This window comes from Hypanus sabinus, chromosome 10, assembly GCF_030144855.1.
Source record: "Hypanus sabinus isolate sHypSab1 chromosome 10, sHypSab1.hap1, whole genome shotgun sequence".
Classification (NCBI taxonomy): domain Eukaryota; kingdom Metazoa; phylum Chordata; class Chondrichthyes; order Myliobatiformes; family Dasyatidae; genus Hypanus; species Hypanus sabinus.
In genome coordinates, this window is record NC_082715.1 from 68,595,564 (window position 1) to 68,611,254 (window position 15,691).

General features: G+C 41.5%; 1 protein-coding gene across 1 annotated transcript in view; it reads left to right on the forward strand.

Moving 5' to 3' along the window:
* The window catches only part of dlgap2a (discs, large (Drosophila) homolog-associated protein 2a), a 517,146-nt gene that overhangs the window by 444,313 nt on the left and 57,142 nt on the right, over positions 1–15,691 (forward strand). The window contains exon 9 of the mRNA XM_059982028.1: positions 1,848–1,952. Within this exon, the coding sequence (XP_059838011.1) occupies positions 1,848–1,952 (105 nt within the window). The remainder of the gene's footprint in view (positions 1–1,847; positions 1,953–15,691) is intronic.

Genomic DNA, 15,691 nt, shown 5'->3' on the forward strand with positions numbered 1-15,691 from the left:
ATATGTTCGAATTGCTGTTATTGGAATGGGATTGCTTTGAGAGCTGTTCAGAGACTTACCGATTGCCTGAGAGAAAGAAGCTTGTTAAATCAGTACTACCTAATGAAATTCCAATGTGAAACACTCATAAGATGCAGTTGATTGCACATAGTACATATTAACAGTATCTCTAATTGTTATTCTCACTAATATTTGATTTAATTTGTAACAGTCAAAAATTCATACCAGAGGATTAAAATAGAGTTCAGTCATACTTTGATGCTAATATATTTCTATAGGATATTGTTCCTGTCAGAAGTCAATGTAGAGTGGATTGCTATCTACACAAGTACTGTATATGTGTGCACAGCTATAATTAAAACTTATTTGCAGCAGCATCGCATGTTCAATACATAGCACCAGAGACACAATATTCACAAGTATAAATTGAACATAAATTATACAAGAAAAATCACTATTAGAACCAAGACAAGTCCACTGTGGTGTGAAGTATTCCTGGTGTTGCCATACTGAGGTGGTGATTAGGGTTGTGCCAGCTGCTTCAAGAACCAAACGGTTGAAGGTCAGTAACTGCTCCTGACCCTGGTGATGAGCAACTTCAGGCTTCTGTACCTCTGCCTGATGGTAGCTGTGAGAACATGGCCTGGCCTGGATGGTGAGCATTTTTGACGATGGATGTTGCCTTCTGGAGGCAACTCCTCCTGCAGATACCCCTGGCAGTAGGAAAGTATGTGCCCATAATGTATTGGACTGAGCTCACTACACTCTGAAGCTTCGTGCGTTCCCGTGCATTTGAATTGCCGTACAAGACCTTGAAGCAACCAGTCAGGACATTTTCAACTGTACATCTGTCGAAGTTCGGCAACAAGAAGAACCTTCTGAGGAAGTAAAGACACTGGTGTGCCTCTCTGATAATAGCCTCCATGTGCTGGGCTCAGGACAGGTCATCCAAAAGGAATTAAAGATGCTGACTCTCCCCACTGCTGAACCCCAACTTGCCCATTCATTCATTTCTTTAGAAGTGTCATGGTCAAAAATCATCTTTAAGAATATCTTACAGCAGGAACTTAGGTTCCCTTTACTTAATAATAAAAGTGAGACATTATTTTTAACATAAGAGATTCTGCAGATGCTGGAAATCTAGAGCAATACTCACAAAGTGCTGAAGGAACACAGCAGGTCAGGCAGCATCTATGGAGGGGTATAAATAGTCAATGTTTCAGCCTGAGACCATTCATCAGGACTGAAAAGCAAGAAGGCAGGAGCCAGAAGTTCCTCCAGAATTTTGCATCTGGGACATTATTTATTGGGCTATAATTAATTCTAGAAATATAAGTGTAAGTCACCTGGAAATGTAAGCCGCTGGATATGTCATCTGACTCCAATAATCAGGCACATTTCAGGTTTAGCTCACATATCTGCAGTACCGTCCTTGCAGCAGTTATAACCAGTGCTTCCTTCTCTACCTCCTAAAGGGAGTTTTGTGGCTTGGAGCATTGGATCTGATGTGAGAATATTAACCAGCAAAACTAACTTCAATTTTCACGTGGGTTGGTTAGGTCAAGAGACAGAGGCAAAAATTTTACAGCATTTCAGAAACAGCATCTCATGGGTTGCTATGCTACAAAACCCAATATTGACCAAGATATGGGCCTATGATCACTATTAATTCAAAAGTTTCTATGGAAGCAATCTTTTCTCAACAACTCTTGTTTATTTTTCCAATTTTAGAAATGTGAGTTTGCACAATTGTTTCTAACACATTAACTTCCTGCAGTTTTGTGTGCTGATATCTGATTTCCTCCATTTTAAAAAAAAATATGTAATTCTTTCTCCCATTTATTTAGCATTCCCCCTGTACGGCATGCAACATTACTCGCCAAGAAATCGGGAGCTCAGCGCGTGGGGAGTTTCGGGCATGGCAACTCGTCCTAATACTCCACAGCATATTGGTACACCAGCACTGAGCATTCGCTCAGTGCTTTATTCTCTCTCTGTCTCCGTCTCTGTTCAGTGGTGCCGTGGTCTCTGCTTGTCCCTGGGTGTCAGTAATGTGATTCTGTGTTTGCCTCGTGAGGCAGAAATCCTGGGTTTGAACTCTTCTGTGGCTAGACTGCCCATGGATCAGAAAGAAATTTAGGGAACCAGGGTATTTAGTAGAATGGGGGCGGGGGGGAGGAAATCTCACTGAAACCTACTGACTATTCAAAGGCCTAGATAACGAGAGAGTGTAGGATCAGAGGGCATAGCCTCAGAAAAGAAGAATGCCCTTTCAGACAGAGATGAGGCAGAATTTATTTAGCCAGAAGGTGTTTAATCTACGGAATTCATTGCCACAGGTAGTTGTGAAAGTCAAATCATTGGGTATATTTAAAGTGGAAGTTAATAGGTTCTTGATTAGTAAAGGTTTCAAAGGTTACAGGGAGGAGACAGAAGAATGGGGTTTGGAAGGAGTAAAATCAGTCATGATGGAATAGTGTACTGGATTAGATGGATTGAACTGTCTGGTTTTGTTTTCTGCCCTATGGTGTTAGTAACAATGACAGCTGAATGGGGAGTGTGACAGGGAGAGGTAGAGTGAGAGATTGAACTCTACAAACAATAGGTCATCTCTATCACAACCAGAAACAGTATACGTATCAGCGATAATTTTTGAGATGTCAGTTCTAACAATTTGTATGTTCTTGTGTTACATGAATTTAGCTACTTCAAGTTCAGGTTCTCTTCATTCCTACTGCATTTTATAGTTCTGGGCAGAAACTTATTACATAAAATAGAAGTACCGCTGTGTCCTTTGTTGCTAATCGCCACGGGGATCGGTGCTGGGTCCTTTGTTGTTTGTCATTTTTATCAATGATCTGGATGATAATGTGGTTAACTGGATCAGTGTGTTTGTGGATGACACCAAGAATGGGGTGGAGTGGAGAGTGAGGAAGACTATTGTAGCTTGCAGAGGGATTTGCATCAGTTGGGAAAATGGGCTGAAAAATGATGGAATTTTATACAGACAAGTGCGAGGTTTTGCATTTTGGTAGAACCAGCTAGGGAAGGTCTTACACAGTGAATGGTAGGGCTCTGAGGAATGTGATAGAACAAAGAAATCTGGGAATATATATATAATTCATTGAAAGTGATATAGATTGGTTTTAAAGAAGGCTTTTAGCATATTGGCCTTCATAAATCAATGTACAGAAGTTGGGACATTATGTTGAAGTTGTATAAGATATTGGTGAAGCTTAGTTTGGAGTATTGTGTGCAGTTTTGGTTTCCAAACTGCAGGAAAGATGTGAACAAGGTTGAAAGAATACAGAGAAAATTTGCAAGGATGTTGCCAGGTCTGCAGGACCTGAGTTATAAGGAAAGATGAAATAGGTTGTGAATTTATTCTTTACAACATAGAAGACTGAGAGCAAATTTGACAAAGGTATACAAAATTATGAGGGGCATATACAAACAGATGATTTCCATTGAGGTTGGGTGGGACGACAACCAGAGGTCACGACTTAAAGGTGAAAGATGAGAAGTTTAAGGGGAACATGAGACAAAACTTCACTCAGAGGGTCATGAGAGTGTGGAATGAGCTGCCAGCACAAGTGGTCCATTGGAACTCAATTTCAATGTTAAAGAGAAGTTTGAATAGGCACATGAATAGTAGGGATATAGAGGGCTATGGTCCCAATGCAGGTCATAGGGGATAGGGAGCTTAAATGTTTTACAGCATGGACTAGATGGGCCAAAGGGCATGTTTCTGTGCTGTACTCTATGATTCCATGACTCTAAAATTTATTGCAAAGTAATTTTGTTAAGTGTTACAAGGACAAAGGAAAAAGCAGTCATGGTAATCTCATGCTCTGGCCAGAGATAACAACATTCCACAGCCAGATTCAAACAGTGTGGCATCTTTTGCAGAAAATCTGAGAAGCTTCCAGAAAAATATGGAAGCAACTACTGTATAACTGCAATTGCTGGAAGATTCACTGAGCAATTACATGTATGTAGGTGATTGTATAAAAATATAGGCAAGTATAGGGAAGTTACACCACAAGAAAAATAACAATTCTACGCTCTAATCCAACAGATTCTTGTTTCAAAAGTGAGTTAATATGAAACTTGTCTGATGATATTAAAAATAAGATGAAAGTTAGTGCCACTGTTCCAAGAATCACCCCTTTTAATAACAATCAGAAAATGTGTATTTACCAACAAGTAACTTTTATTGTTTCAACTAAAAAGCATGTGGGTTCACAAACTAACTACCTGTGTGCACACAACCAGAATCCCTTACCCTCCATGAGCAGTCAATGAAGAGAAAAGGCATTACCAGGGAACGGGCCAGGCGTTGCTCATGGTCCCAATTGCCATGTGTCCACGGGGTCCTCCTTATCCACGATGGTTGGTCTCTGGTTGCTGGAGAGTTCCTGCCCCTGCGTATTTGGAGCTCCAGAGTCTTATAGTGTTTCTCATCAATTGAACTGTTGGATCTGCAGTCCATTGGCTCAAGGTCACCTAACCTTCCTGCATCACCTTCTTACTGGTCATTGTACAAGGCTGCAACCACCATTGTTTCATGATTCTGCCCACCTCAGCCTTGTGTACTTGTGTCTTTCAATTCTGACTGGTCCAAACCAGTTAAATGAGGGAAGCTAGACAGAGTCTAACGAGATGACAGATTGCTTCTTTGGTAGATCTGACATTTTACATAATAAGTAGCTTCTCCTCCAAGAATGGTCTCGGATTTAGCAGGGAGGTTCCTTGTGTCCACATTCAATTGCTCTGATTAGATTATCCAAGAGCAAGAAACAGTTCAGTGTCCACAAAATGGGGGGAAACGAAGACAACTGGTTTGTCTGCTTACCTCTGTCCTTGATTCATCAAATCCACTAATTGCATACTTCTTCTGGCCAGCAGTCACGAACCACTCACAACAATTATGGAGGTGACATTAAGATGTACAGAAACACAGGAAAATACTGTAGATGCTGGAATGTTGGCACAGGGGTGGGAAATGAGGTCAAAGTACACACAATGTAGAATGCTGAACAGTACCGCACAGGAGCGAGCCCTTCAACTCACAATATTGTGGCGAAATAATTAAGGTAATGATGCCTAATTATACGAATCCCTTTTGCCAGTACGTGATCACTCCTTTCTCTGCATATTCATGTTCCAATCAAAGAGCCTGTTAAACATCTCTGATGTGTCTGACTCTACCAACACTGCCTTCCAGGCAGCCACTGCTCTCTGTGTACAAATATTTCCCTGCACTTCTCCTTTGAACTTTCCCCTCTCTCATTAAATACATGTCATCCAGTAGCAATCATTTCTATCCTGGCTAATAGGTACCAGTTGTCCACCCTATCTGTGGCCCTCATGGAGAGAGTTACATGCTCATGTTACCCCATATGAACATTGAAATTGTCTGTTAAAATTAAAGAAATTTTTAACATTTCAGTCAAACAATTTTGGTCAGGAGAGATAAAATGGAATTTTTCAGACATTGCTTCCAGCGCACAGGTGGCTTATTCCAATGAAACAATTGTCCTTAAGCAGCAACACAAAGCTGCTTTCCCATGAGAGCTTAACAAAAAGTTGGAAAACAGAAAAAAATGTTTGCATCAGCTTTTCTTGTCTTGTTACATATGTTAGAGGCAGTATCTCAGTTTATCATGGGAGATACTGCTCTAGGAAATCTCAGTGCAAGTGATGCATTTCAAAGTTCAAAGTGAATTTATTATCAAAGTACATACTGTGTATGTCATCATATACAACACTGAGGATTCATTTTCTTGTGGGAATTCTCAATAAATCGATAATAACAAATAAATAAAAGCCATACTAGAATCAATGGAAGACCACACCAACTTGGAATTCAATTAGTATGCAAAAGCCAACAGACTGCAAATGCAAAAGATAGTGAGAACATGAGGTGAAGAGTCCTTGAAAGTGAGTCCTTAGGTTGTAGGAATATTTCAGTGATGGGGCAAGTAAGGTTGAGTAAAGTTATCCCTAGTGGTTCAAGAACCTGATGGTTGTGGGGTAATAACATTTCCTGAACCTGGTGGTGTGAGTCCTGAGGCTTTTCTTCCTAATGGCAGCAGTGAGAAGTGAGCATGTCCTGGGTGGGAGGGGGGGTGGGTCCCTGATAATGGATATTGCTTTCCTGTGACAATGCTTCATGTAGATTTGCTCAGTGATGTGGAGGGCTTCACCCTTGATGTACTGGGCCTTATGTACTTCAATTTGTAGGATTTTTCATTCAAGAGCATTGGTGTTTCCAAACCAGGCTGTTATGCAACCAGTCAATATATTCTCCATCACTCACCGATAAAAGTTTGTCAAAGTTTTAGATGTCACGCTGAATCTTCACAAACTCCTAAGGAAGTAGAGGCACTGCCATTCTTTCTTTGTTACTGCACTTACGTGCTGGGGCCAGGACAGTCCTCCGAAATAATAACACTGATGAATTTAAAGTTGATACCCATATAATGTAAATTGGATAGTGATGAATTAGACCCTAGCCCAGGAGGGAGGCTGCTTTGTCTGATGGACTCGGCTCGGTCCACAACTCTGCAATTTCTTACATTCATGGTCCGAACAGTTACCTATCTATGTGATGCATACAGATAGAGATTTTTCAGTCTGTAAGAATCAGCAAGAATCATTAGGGACATAACATACCAAAATTCCTTAGCCTTCTGAGGAAAGAAAGATGCTGGTGCACATTTTTAACTGTAGAGTCCACATGGTTGGACCAGGACAAGGTGATGTTTCAGCTGGGAGCCTGAGAAGGTGAGGGACATACTTTGGGTAGATTGGGATATTTGAAGACAGTCACGACAACAGCTTGGACATGGTGGGCCGAAGGGTCTGTTTCTGTGCTGTATGACTCTCCAACCCTATACAGACCTAGTGGCGAATGGAACCAGGAGGAGGAGATAGATTGGAGACCCAAGGCTTTGGCCTGAGGCTGGCCTACTTTCGTTGGCTGACATTGTGGTTAAATTCAGCATACTGTCACAGTGACCTCCCCTGCCAACCAATGTAATTGTGCCTGTGACTATAACACCTCACAGCCCATAATGGTGCTGGGCACATCTACCATCCTGTCTGTCCTCAGACTGCTCCACTGCCAGGGTGAGGCCAAACACAGACCAAAAGGAACATCACCTCTTATTCCTCTGGGGTAGTCTGCATCACAATGGCATGATCACTGAATTCTCCAACTTCCAGTAACTGCTCCCCCTCCTAATGTCCCAGTTTCTGCTACACACCCCATCCCCCACATCCTGGTTCTTTCCTTTTCCACCCACTCCATATAACCCTCCTACTGGGACACTGTTCCCAACTGTGCTCCACAACTCCCTTACTTGATTCCATACTCCACCTTTCTCTCCTATCACATCTAACTATCTGCAGCCCTCTTTTATCTCCTCCCATCACATCATCACCTCTAATGTCACTATTCCCACTCTCTCCCTTCATCTGCCCATCACCCCCACCACCTGGATCCATTTATCACCTGCAAGCCTCTGTCACTATGATACTATTCTTACTCCCCCTCCTCAATCTGCCTAGCACCCCCTCATACCTTGATTCAGAAACATAGAAAATAGGTGCAGGAGTAGGCCATTCAGCCCTTCAAGCCTGCACCGCCATTCAGTATGATCATGGCTGATCATCCAACTCAGAACCCTGTACCTGCTTTCTCTCCATACCCCCTGATCCCTTTAGCCACAAGGGCCATATCTAACTTACTCTTAAATATAGCCAATGAACCGGCCTCAACTGTTTCCTGCGGCAGAGAATTCCACAGATTCACCACTCTCTGTGTGAAGAAGTTTTTCCTCATCTCGGTCCTAAAAGGCTTCCCCTTTATCCTTAAACTGTGACCCCTCGTTCTGGACTTCCCCAACATCAGAAACAATCTTCCTGCATCTAGCCTGTCCAATCCCTTTAGAATTTTATACATTTCAATAAGATTCCCCCTCAATCTTCTAAATTCCAGTGAGTATAAGCCTAATCGATTCAGTCTTTCTTCATATGAAAGTCCTGCCATCCCAGGAATCACCTAAGACCATAAGACATAGAAGCAAAATTCAGCTTCTCGGACCATCGAGTCTATTCTGCCATTCCATCATGGCTGATTTATTATCCCTCACAATCCCATTTTCCTGCCTACTTCTTGTAACCTTTAGCACCCTGACTAACCAAGAACCTATCAACCTCTGCTTTAAATACACTCAATGACTTGAACTCCATAGCCATCTGTGACAACGAATTCCTCAGATTCAGCACACTCTGGCTCAAGAAATCCCTTCTCAACTTTGTTCAAAATCGACTTCCCTCTTTTCAGTGGCTGTGCCCTCTGGTTCTAGACTCAACCACTATAGGAAACATCCTCGACACATCTACTCTATCTAGACCTTACAATATTAGACAATTTTCAATGAGATTCTCCCTCCTTCTTCTAAGCACCAGTGTGTGCTGGCCCAGAGCCTTCCAACTCTCTTCATATGTTACACTTTCATTTCCAGAATCACCATTGTGAACTTCCTCTGGACCGCCCCCCCCCCCCCCCCGCCACCCACCCCTCCAATGCCAGCAAATTATTTCTCACATAAGGGGCCAAACCTCCTCACTAAACTCTAAGTGCAGTCTGACCAATGCCTTATAAAGCTTCAGCATTACATCCTTGTCCTTATATTCTTGTCCTCTCGAAATGCTAACATTGCATTTGCCTTCCTTACCACCGACTCAACCTGCAAGTTAAGGAGTCCTGCGTAAGTCCATTTGCACCTCTGATATTTGAATTATCTCCCCATTAGAAAATAGTCTACATCTTTATTCCTTTTATCAAAGTGCATGACCATTCACTTCCCTATACTATCTTCAATCTACCACTTCTTTTCCCATTCTCCCGATCTTTCCAAGTCCTTCTGCAGACTCCCTTCTTCCTCAACACTACCTGCCCCTCCACCTATCTATGTATTGCCTGCAAACTTGGCCACAAAGCCATCAATTCCATCATTCAAATCTTTGACATATAATGTGAAAAGAAGCGGTCCCAATAGCAGCCCCTGCAGAAAACCACTAGTCACTGACAGCTAGCCAAATTAGGCTGCCTTTATTCCGACTCTTTGCCTCCTTCCAGTCAAACAATCTTCTATCCATGCTCATACCTCTCCTATAATACCATGAGTTCTTATCTTATTAAGCTGCCTCACATGTGCCACCTTCTCAAGGGTCTTCTGAAAATCCAAGAAAACAACATCCACTGAGTCTCCTTTGTCTTTCCTGTCTTTTATTTCTTCAAAGAACTCCACCAGATTAGTCAGGCACGATTTCCCCTTCAGGAAACCACACTGACTTTGGCTTTCTTTATAATGTGCTTTCAAATATCCCAAAACCTCATCCTTAATAATGCACTCCAGCATCTTCCCAACCAGTAAAATCAGCCTAACTGGTCTATAATTTCTTTTCTTCTGCCTCCCTCCCTTCTTAAAGAGTGAAATAATATTTGCAATATTCCATTCCTCTGGAATTATTCCAGAGTCTAGTGATTCTTGAAAAATCATTACAAATGCCTCCACATTCTCTTCAACTACCTTTCTCAGAATCCTGGGGTTTCGTCCATCTGGTTCATATGACTTATCTACCTTCAGACTTTTCAGCTTCCCAAGCACCCTCTCCCTCGTAATAGCAATCACTTCTACCCCCTGACACTCTTGATTTTCTGGCATTCTGCTAGAGTCTTCCACAGTGAAGACTGACACAAAATACTTACAAAATTCCTCCACCACTTTATTGTTCCTCATTACTACCTCTCCAGCATAATTTTCCAGCTGTCCAAAATCCTCTATATATCTGAAAAACTTCTGGTATCCTCTTTGATATTAGTAGCTAGCTTCATATATCATCTTAGTTCTCCTTATGTTTTCTTTTGGTTGTCTTCTTTTCGTTCTTAAAAGCTTCCCAATCCTCTAACTTCCCACTAATTTTGCTGTATTATATGTCCTCTCTTTTGATTTTATGCTGTCTTTGACTTACATTGTCAGCCATAGTTAATTCATCCTCCTTTTAGAATACTTCTTCATCTTTGGGATGCATCTATCTTGCTCCTTCCAAGTTGCCACCAGAAACTTCTACTGCTGTTCTGCTGTCATTTCTGCTAGTATCCCCTTCCAATCAACTTTGGCCAGCACTACTCTCATGTCTTTGGTAATTCTCTTTACTCCATTGCAATACAGATCCATTGGACTTTATCTTCACCCTCTCAGACTACAAGGTGAATTCTATCATGGTTTCCTATGGGTTCTTTTACATTAATCTCCATAATCAAATCTGATTCATTATACAACACCCAATTGCTTTTCCCCTACAGGACTCAATCACAAGCTACTCTAAAAAAAATCTCGTAGACATTCTACAAATTCCATCTCTTGGAATCCAGCACCAAACCAACCTAATTTTCCCAATCTACCAGCATATTGAAATCCCCCATGGCTATCATAACTTTGCCCTTATTACATGCTTTTTCTATTTCATGTTGAAATTTATATCCCACATCATGGCTAGTGTTTAGGGTTCTGCATATAACTCGTATCCGGGTCTTCTAACCCTTGCAATTTCTTAACTCTACCCACAAAGATTCTACCCACAAAGGTCCTGTTTCACATCTTTCTAAGGATTTGATTTTATTTTTTGCCAACAGAGCCACTCCACCCTGCCTCTGCCTGCCTGACCTTTCAATGCAAGGTGTATCCTTGGATGTTCAGCTCCCACTTATGATCTTCTTTCAGTCATGACTCAGTGATGCCCTCAACATCATACCTGCTGATCTCTGAGAGAGCTAAGAGATCATCTACCTTATTCAGTACACTGTGCATTAGAAACAACACATTTATTGCCATATTCTTTACCACTTCAAATTTTGCCCCATTGTTACACTTCAACACGTCCCACTGACTACAATTCTGCCCTATCATCTGTCTGCAACTTGTATATGAACTGTCCCATCCTCAGCCTTATCATTCCAGTTCTCATCTCCCTGCCAACCTAGTTTAAACCCTCTGCAACAGCTCTATCAAGCATGCCCACAAGGATATTAGTCTGCTTGGCTTCAAGTGTAACGCATCCTTCTTGCACATGTCATAATTTCCCCAGACGAGATCTCAGTGATGCAGAAATCTGAAACCCAATCCCCATCACTACTTTCTGAGCCACTCATTCGTCTGTACAATCATCATATTCCTGCCCTGACTAGCAGTGGTACTGGGAGTTTATCCAAAGATTACTACTTTGGAGGTCCTGCTCTTCAGCCTAGTCCCTAACTCCCTGTACAGACTATTCAGGATCTCTTCCCCCTTCATACCTAGTGCCAATGTGCAGCGTGACCTCTGGCTGCTCACACTCCCGCCTGAGGATCTCTGCAACCAGTCTGAGACCTGGGAGGCAACACAACACCTTGGCTTCCCCTTTGCGTCCACAGAATCTGCTGACTGTCTCCCTATGAACTGAGTCTCCTATCACTATTGTTCTGCCTGACTTCGACCTTCCCTACTGAGCCTCAGAGCCGGCCACAATGCCATTGGCCTGGCTGCTGCTGCTGTGCCCTGACTGGTGCCCCCCCCCCCCCCCAAGTAGTATCCAACGGGAAATACTTGTTCCTGAAACATTAGAAAAAAGCTTTCCCTTTTAAATAGTTTCATTATAATGTTGCACTTCAAGCAAAAGAATTCCAACAGAATAATGACTTGAGACCTTAAGGTTACATGTTTGTTGTTATATCAAGTTCAAGAACATGATAAAACATCACAAAACTTTGCTATCTAACGAGATGTCAAATGGAGTGAAGGTGATTTATTTCCCACTTCAGCCATACAATCAAACACTTTGTTATACCACCATAGAAATATAAGTTCTCAATAAATCACTTCAGTACAGACGATGAATAGGACTGGCTCTCCAATTTACACAAATGAATTTCAACCTCATCAACTATTTGATAACTCCACAACCCCTTCCTTATTATTTCTTGTGCCTTGCGGCATCACTTTATAGACATGAGATCAATCTATATACTGTACATAAGCTATCTTATGTACTTATATTTATTGTGTTTTTTATTATTGTGTTCTTATCTCATTGTGCTTTTTTAGCTGCATTGGATCTATCATAACAATTATTTTGTTCTCCTTTACATTTGTGTACTGGAAATAACATTAAACCATCTTGAATCTTCATTCTTGAATGATTTAATGTAGGATCTAAACTTATGGTGACAAGGCCCATATACTCACTGTGCCTTGTGTGGTAATTGATAGAGTGCACAAAGCAACGACTGTTTTACTTGCAATCCTGTCCGTAATAACAAATTGGCCACTTACTACATGCAATGCAGAAGAACTTATACCAAGAAGGAGATTTATCAGAGGTGTACTTTCTCAACTATAACATGGGATGTGTTTCCTTATACTTAAAACAACAAAAATAACATAAACAGAGACTGGAGATATTGTTCAGAGTGAGTGTCTGTTTCCTGGAGACCATCGGCTGTTCCCAATAGACATTAGGATTATAAATGCAATGGCAACTTTATTACGTACCTCCTGTACCTAATAAAGAAACCACCGAGTGTACTGTATGTTTGTGGGTTTTTGTCCCTGTTGCCTATCCACTTCAAGGTTCCACGTGTTCTGCATTCAGAGATTCTGTACCCCACTACTGTAATGTGTGGTTGCTTGAGTTGCTGTCGTCTTCCTGTCAGCTTTTTTTTTAACAAAACTATAAAAGCTTATTTACAACACATATACACAAGGTACAGACATTCAATATTTACCAGACAGTAAGCATACTCAGTAAAATATGGTTACTACTATCTTTAAAACAATCAATACCCTAGGGGGGCCACCGCTCCTGGAAGTCCCCCACTGTACCCATCGTGACTGCGTGCTCCCTCTTCAAGGACAGCCAGGCACAGATGTATCCTTGGCAGGCTGTTGGCCAGGCAGCGCCCTCCACTCTCTCCCACCTAGTCCCATGAATGGCCAACTTGATCAGGCCCAGGAGCAAGCCCACCAGGAAATCCCCCTCACACCGCGCCCCCTTCCAGAGTAGGTGCCCATTTAAGAGGAGCACTAAACCAGTCTGGCCATTCTGCTCTGACTTCTTTCATTAACAAAACATTTTCGCCCACAAAACTACCAATCACTGGGTGCTTTTATTTGTTTTTCACACCATTCTTTGGAAATTCTAGAGACTGTTATGCATGAACATCCCAGGAGATCAGCAGTTTCTGAGATATTCAAACCACCCCGTCTGGCACCAACGATCATTTCATGGCTCAAGTCACTTGGATCACATTTCTTCCCCACTCTGATGTTTGGTCTGAACAACAAATGCACCCACTGACTATGTTTGCATGGTTTTATGCATTGAGTTCCTGCCACATAATAGGGTGATTAGCTATTTGCATTAACTAGCGGTTGAACAAGTATACCTAATAAAGTGGCCACTCTGTGTAATCTGAACGAGCTTCATTAAGCAATTATAATATTAATTTTAAAAAGAAAACTATTTAAATCCCAACCAGTTCATGTTATGCTTTGATTTTATTTGCACAATGGAAAAACAAGTGGTTGTACATTTACCAAGTCTTTCTTTCCATTTTACATTCGCAATTCATAACTGAGATAAATTGCATGCAACCAGGAGAAAAAAAACATATTACAGAAAGTTATTTATATTATTGGAATAAATATATTATGTTATTAGGTGTATACATAGAGTAGAAATGGAGTAAATGTGGGCAGTCTTCTTCTTCTGAGGTCAGGATTGGGTGAGACTAGAACTAGAGCTCATAGGTTAAGGGTGAAAGGTGAAATATTTAAGGGGAACTTCTTCACTCAGAGAGTGGTGCAGTGGTGTGAAACAAGGTGACAATGGAAGTAGTGAATGTGGGTTCAATTGCAACATTTGAGATTAGGTTGGATAAGTATATGGATGGGGGAACTATGGAGGGATGTGATCCAGGAATGGGTTGATGGGATTAATGGTTCAGCATGGACTACATGGGCCGATGGGCTTTTTCTGTGCTGTAGTGCTCTATGACTCTATGATTTAATAATTAAATTTAAAAGTGAAGCAAATTTTGGTCTGAACAGCTGCATTCTTCATAACTTTGTGAAAAGGGTTTTCCAATGCACCTTGCAATACATACATGAGGATTCATGGTACATTAAACCTTCCAACTGAAATTCCACAACAGGCTTCCTCAGAGTGAATCTGCTGCATTTCATTGTATTAAAACTCTTGATTTACTTCTGGTCCTGACATGAGTGATTCCTTGGCAGCCAACAGCTCCTCAGTCAAGTATTTTTTTTCTAATTTACCATGAATTTGGAAGTGAAGGGGAATAAAACAAATGAGATGGCACAATGGATCCAGGAATATGCTGCGTCAGACTGTAAGTACTTCCTGTAAGAAATGACCTTTTTTAAAAATGGAAGTATAGCACTCAGCTGTGTGTAGATCTGCTGCATCTGCATTCCTGGTGAGGGATAGATCTTCCCAACTCCACACGAGCTCATGTTTTATTAACAATTCAGTGCACAGAGGCAGAACCAACATTAGTTGAAAGGAAAGACTGACACTGATTGACAGACTTCATGTGCTCTAATTTTACATCTGAAATCTGGGCAAAAGGTTGTCAACACTGTTCTTAAAGGGTGAAACAAGCACAGGTTGGTCAACATTGTAACAACTAAATTTCACTGAAAAAGCAGATTAAACCAACATATTTTAATCTCCTTATTGGTAATCTGCATTCACAAAGCAGACTACACCTTATACTGATGAGGTCCCAATTGTCTATTATTCTGTACATTCTATGTGGAGTAGGTTTACACATCAGTTATACACACCATGGCCACTTTATTATCTACAGTGTACACCTGCTCACTAATGCAAATATCTAATCAGCCAACTACGTGGCAACAACTCAGTACAGAGAAGCATGCAGACATGATCAAGAGGTTCAGTTGTTGTTCAGACCAAACATCTGAATGGGGGAGAAATGTGATCAAAGTGACATTGACCATGGAATAATCATTAGTGCCAAATGGGGCAGTTTGATCATCTTATGCACATCAGTCTCTAGAGTTTACAGAAAATGGTGCAAAAAACATAGAAAGAAAACATCCAGTGAGTGACAGTGCTGTGGGTGAGAATGCCTTGTTAATGAGAGAGGCCAGTGGAGAATGGCCAGACTGGTTCAAGCTGACAGGAGGGTGACAGTAAGTCAGATAACCGGGTGTTACAACAGTGATGTGCAGAAGAGTATCTCTGAATGCACGGGACATTAAACCTTGAAGTGGATTAGCTACAGCAGCAGAAGACCAAGAATATACACTCCATGGCCTCTTTACTAGGTACAGGAGGTACCTAATCAAGTGTCCACAGAGTGATTGTTCTATATGTCCATGAGTTAAGTATTCTATGTGAGTGGGATATCAGTCACCAGGCAGAGGAATCGAAGCTGGAAAGTGGACTTGCTTGGTTTTGTGCTAATTAGAATCTTTTCTCCGGAGTGTGGTGGCACAAGCCAATTCTTCTCTGCCAGATCCTCACTGTTCCTGAACTCGACCACTTCGACCTGCTTCAGCGGGACGCTCCACTTCAGTAAGTACCTCAG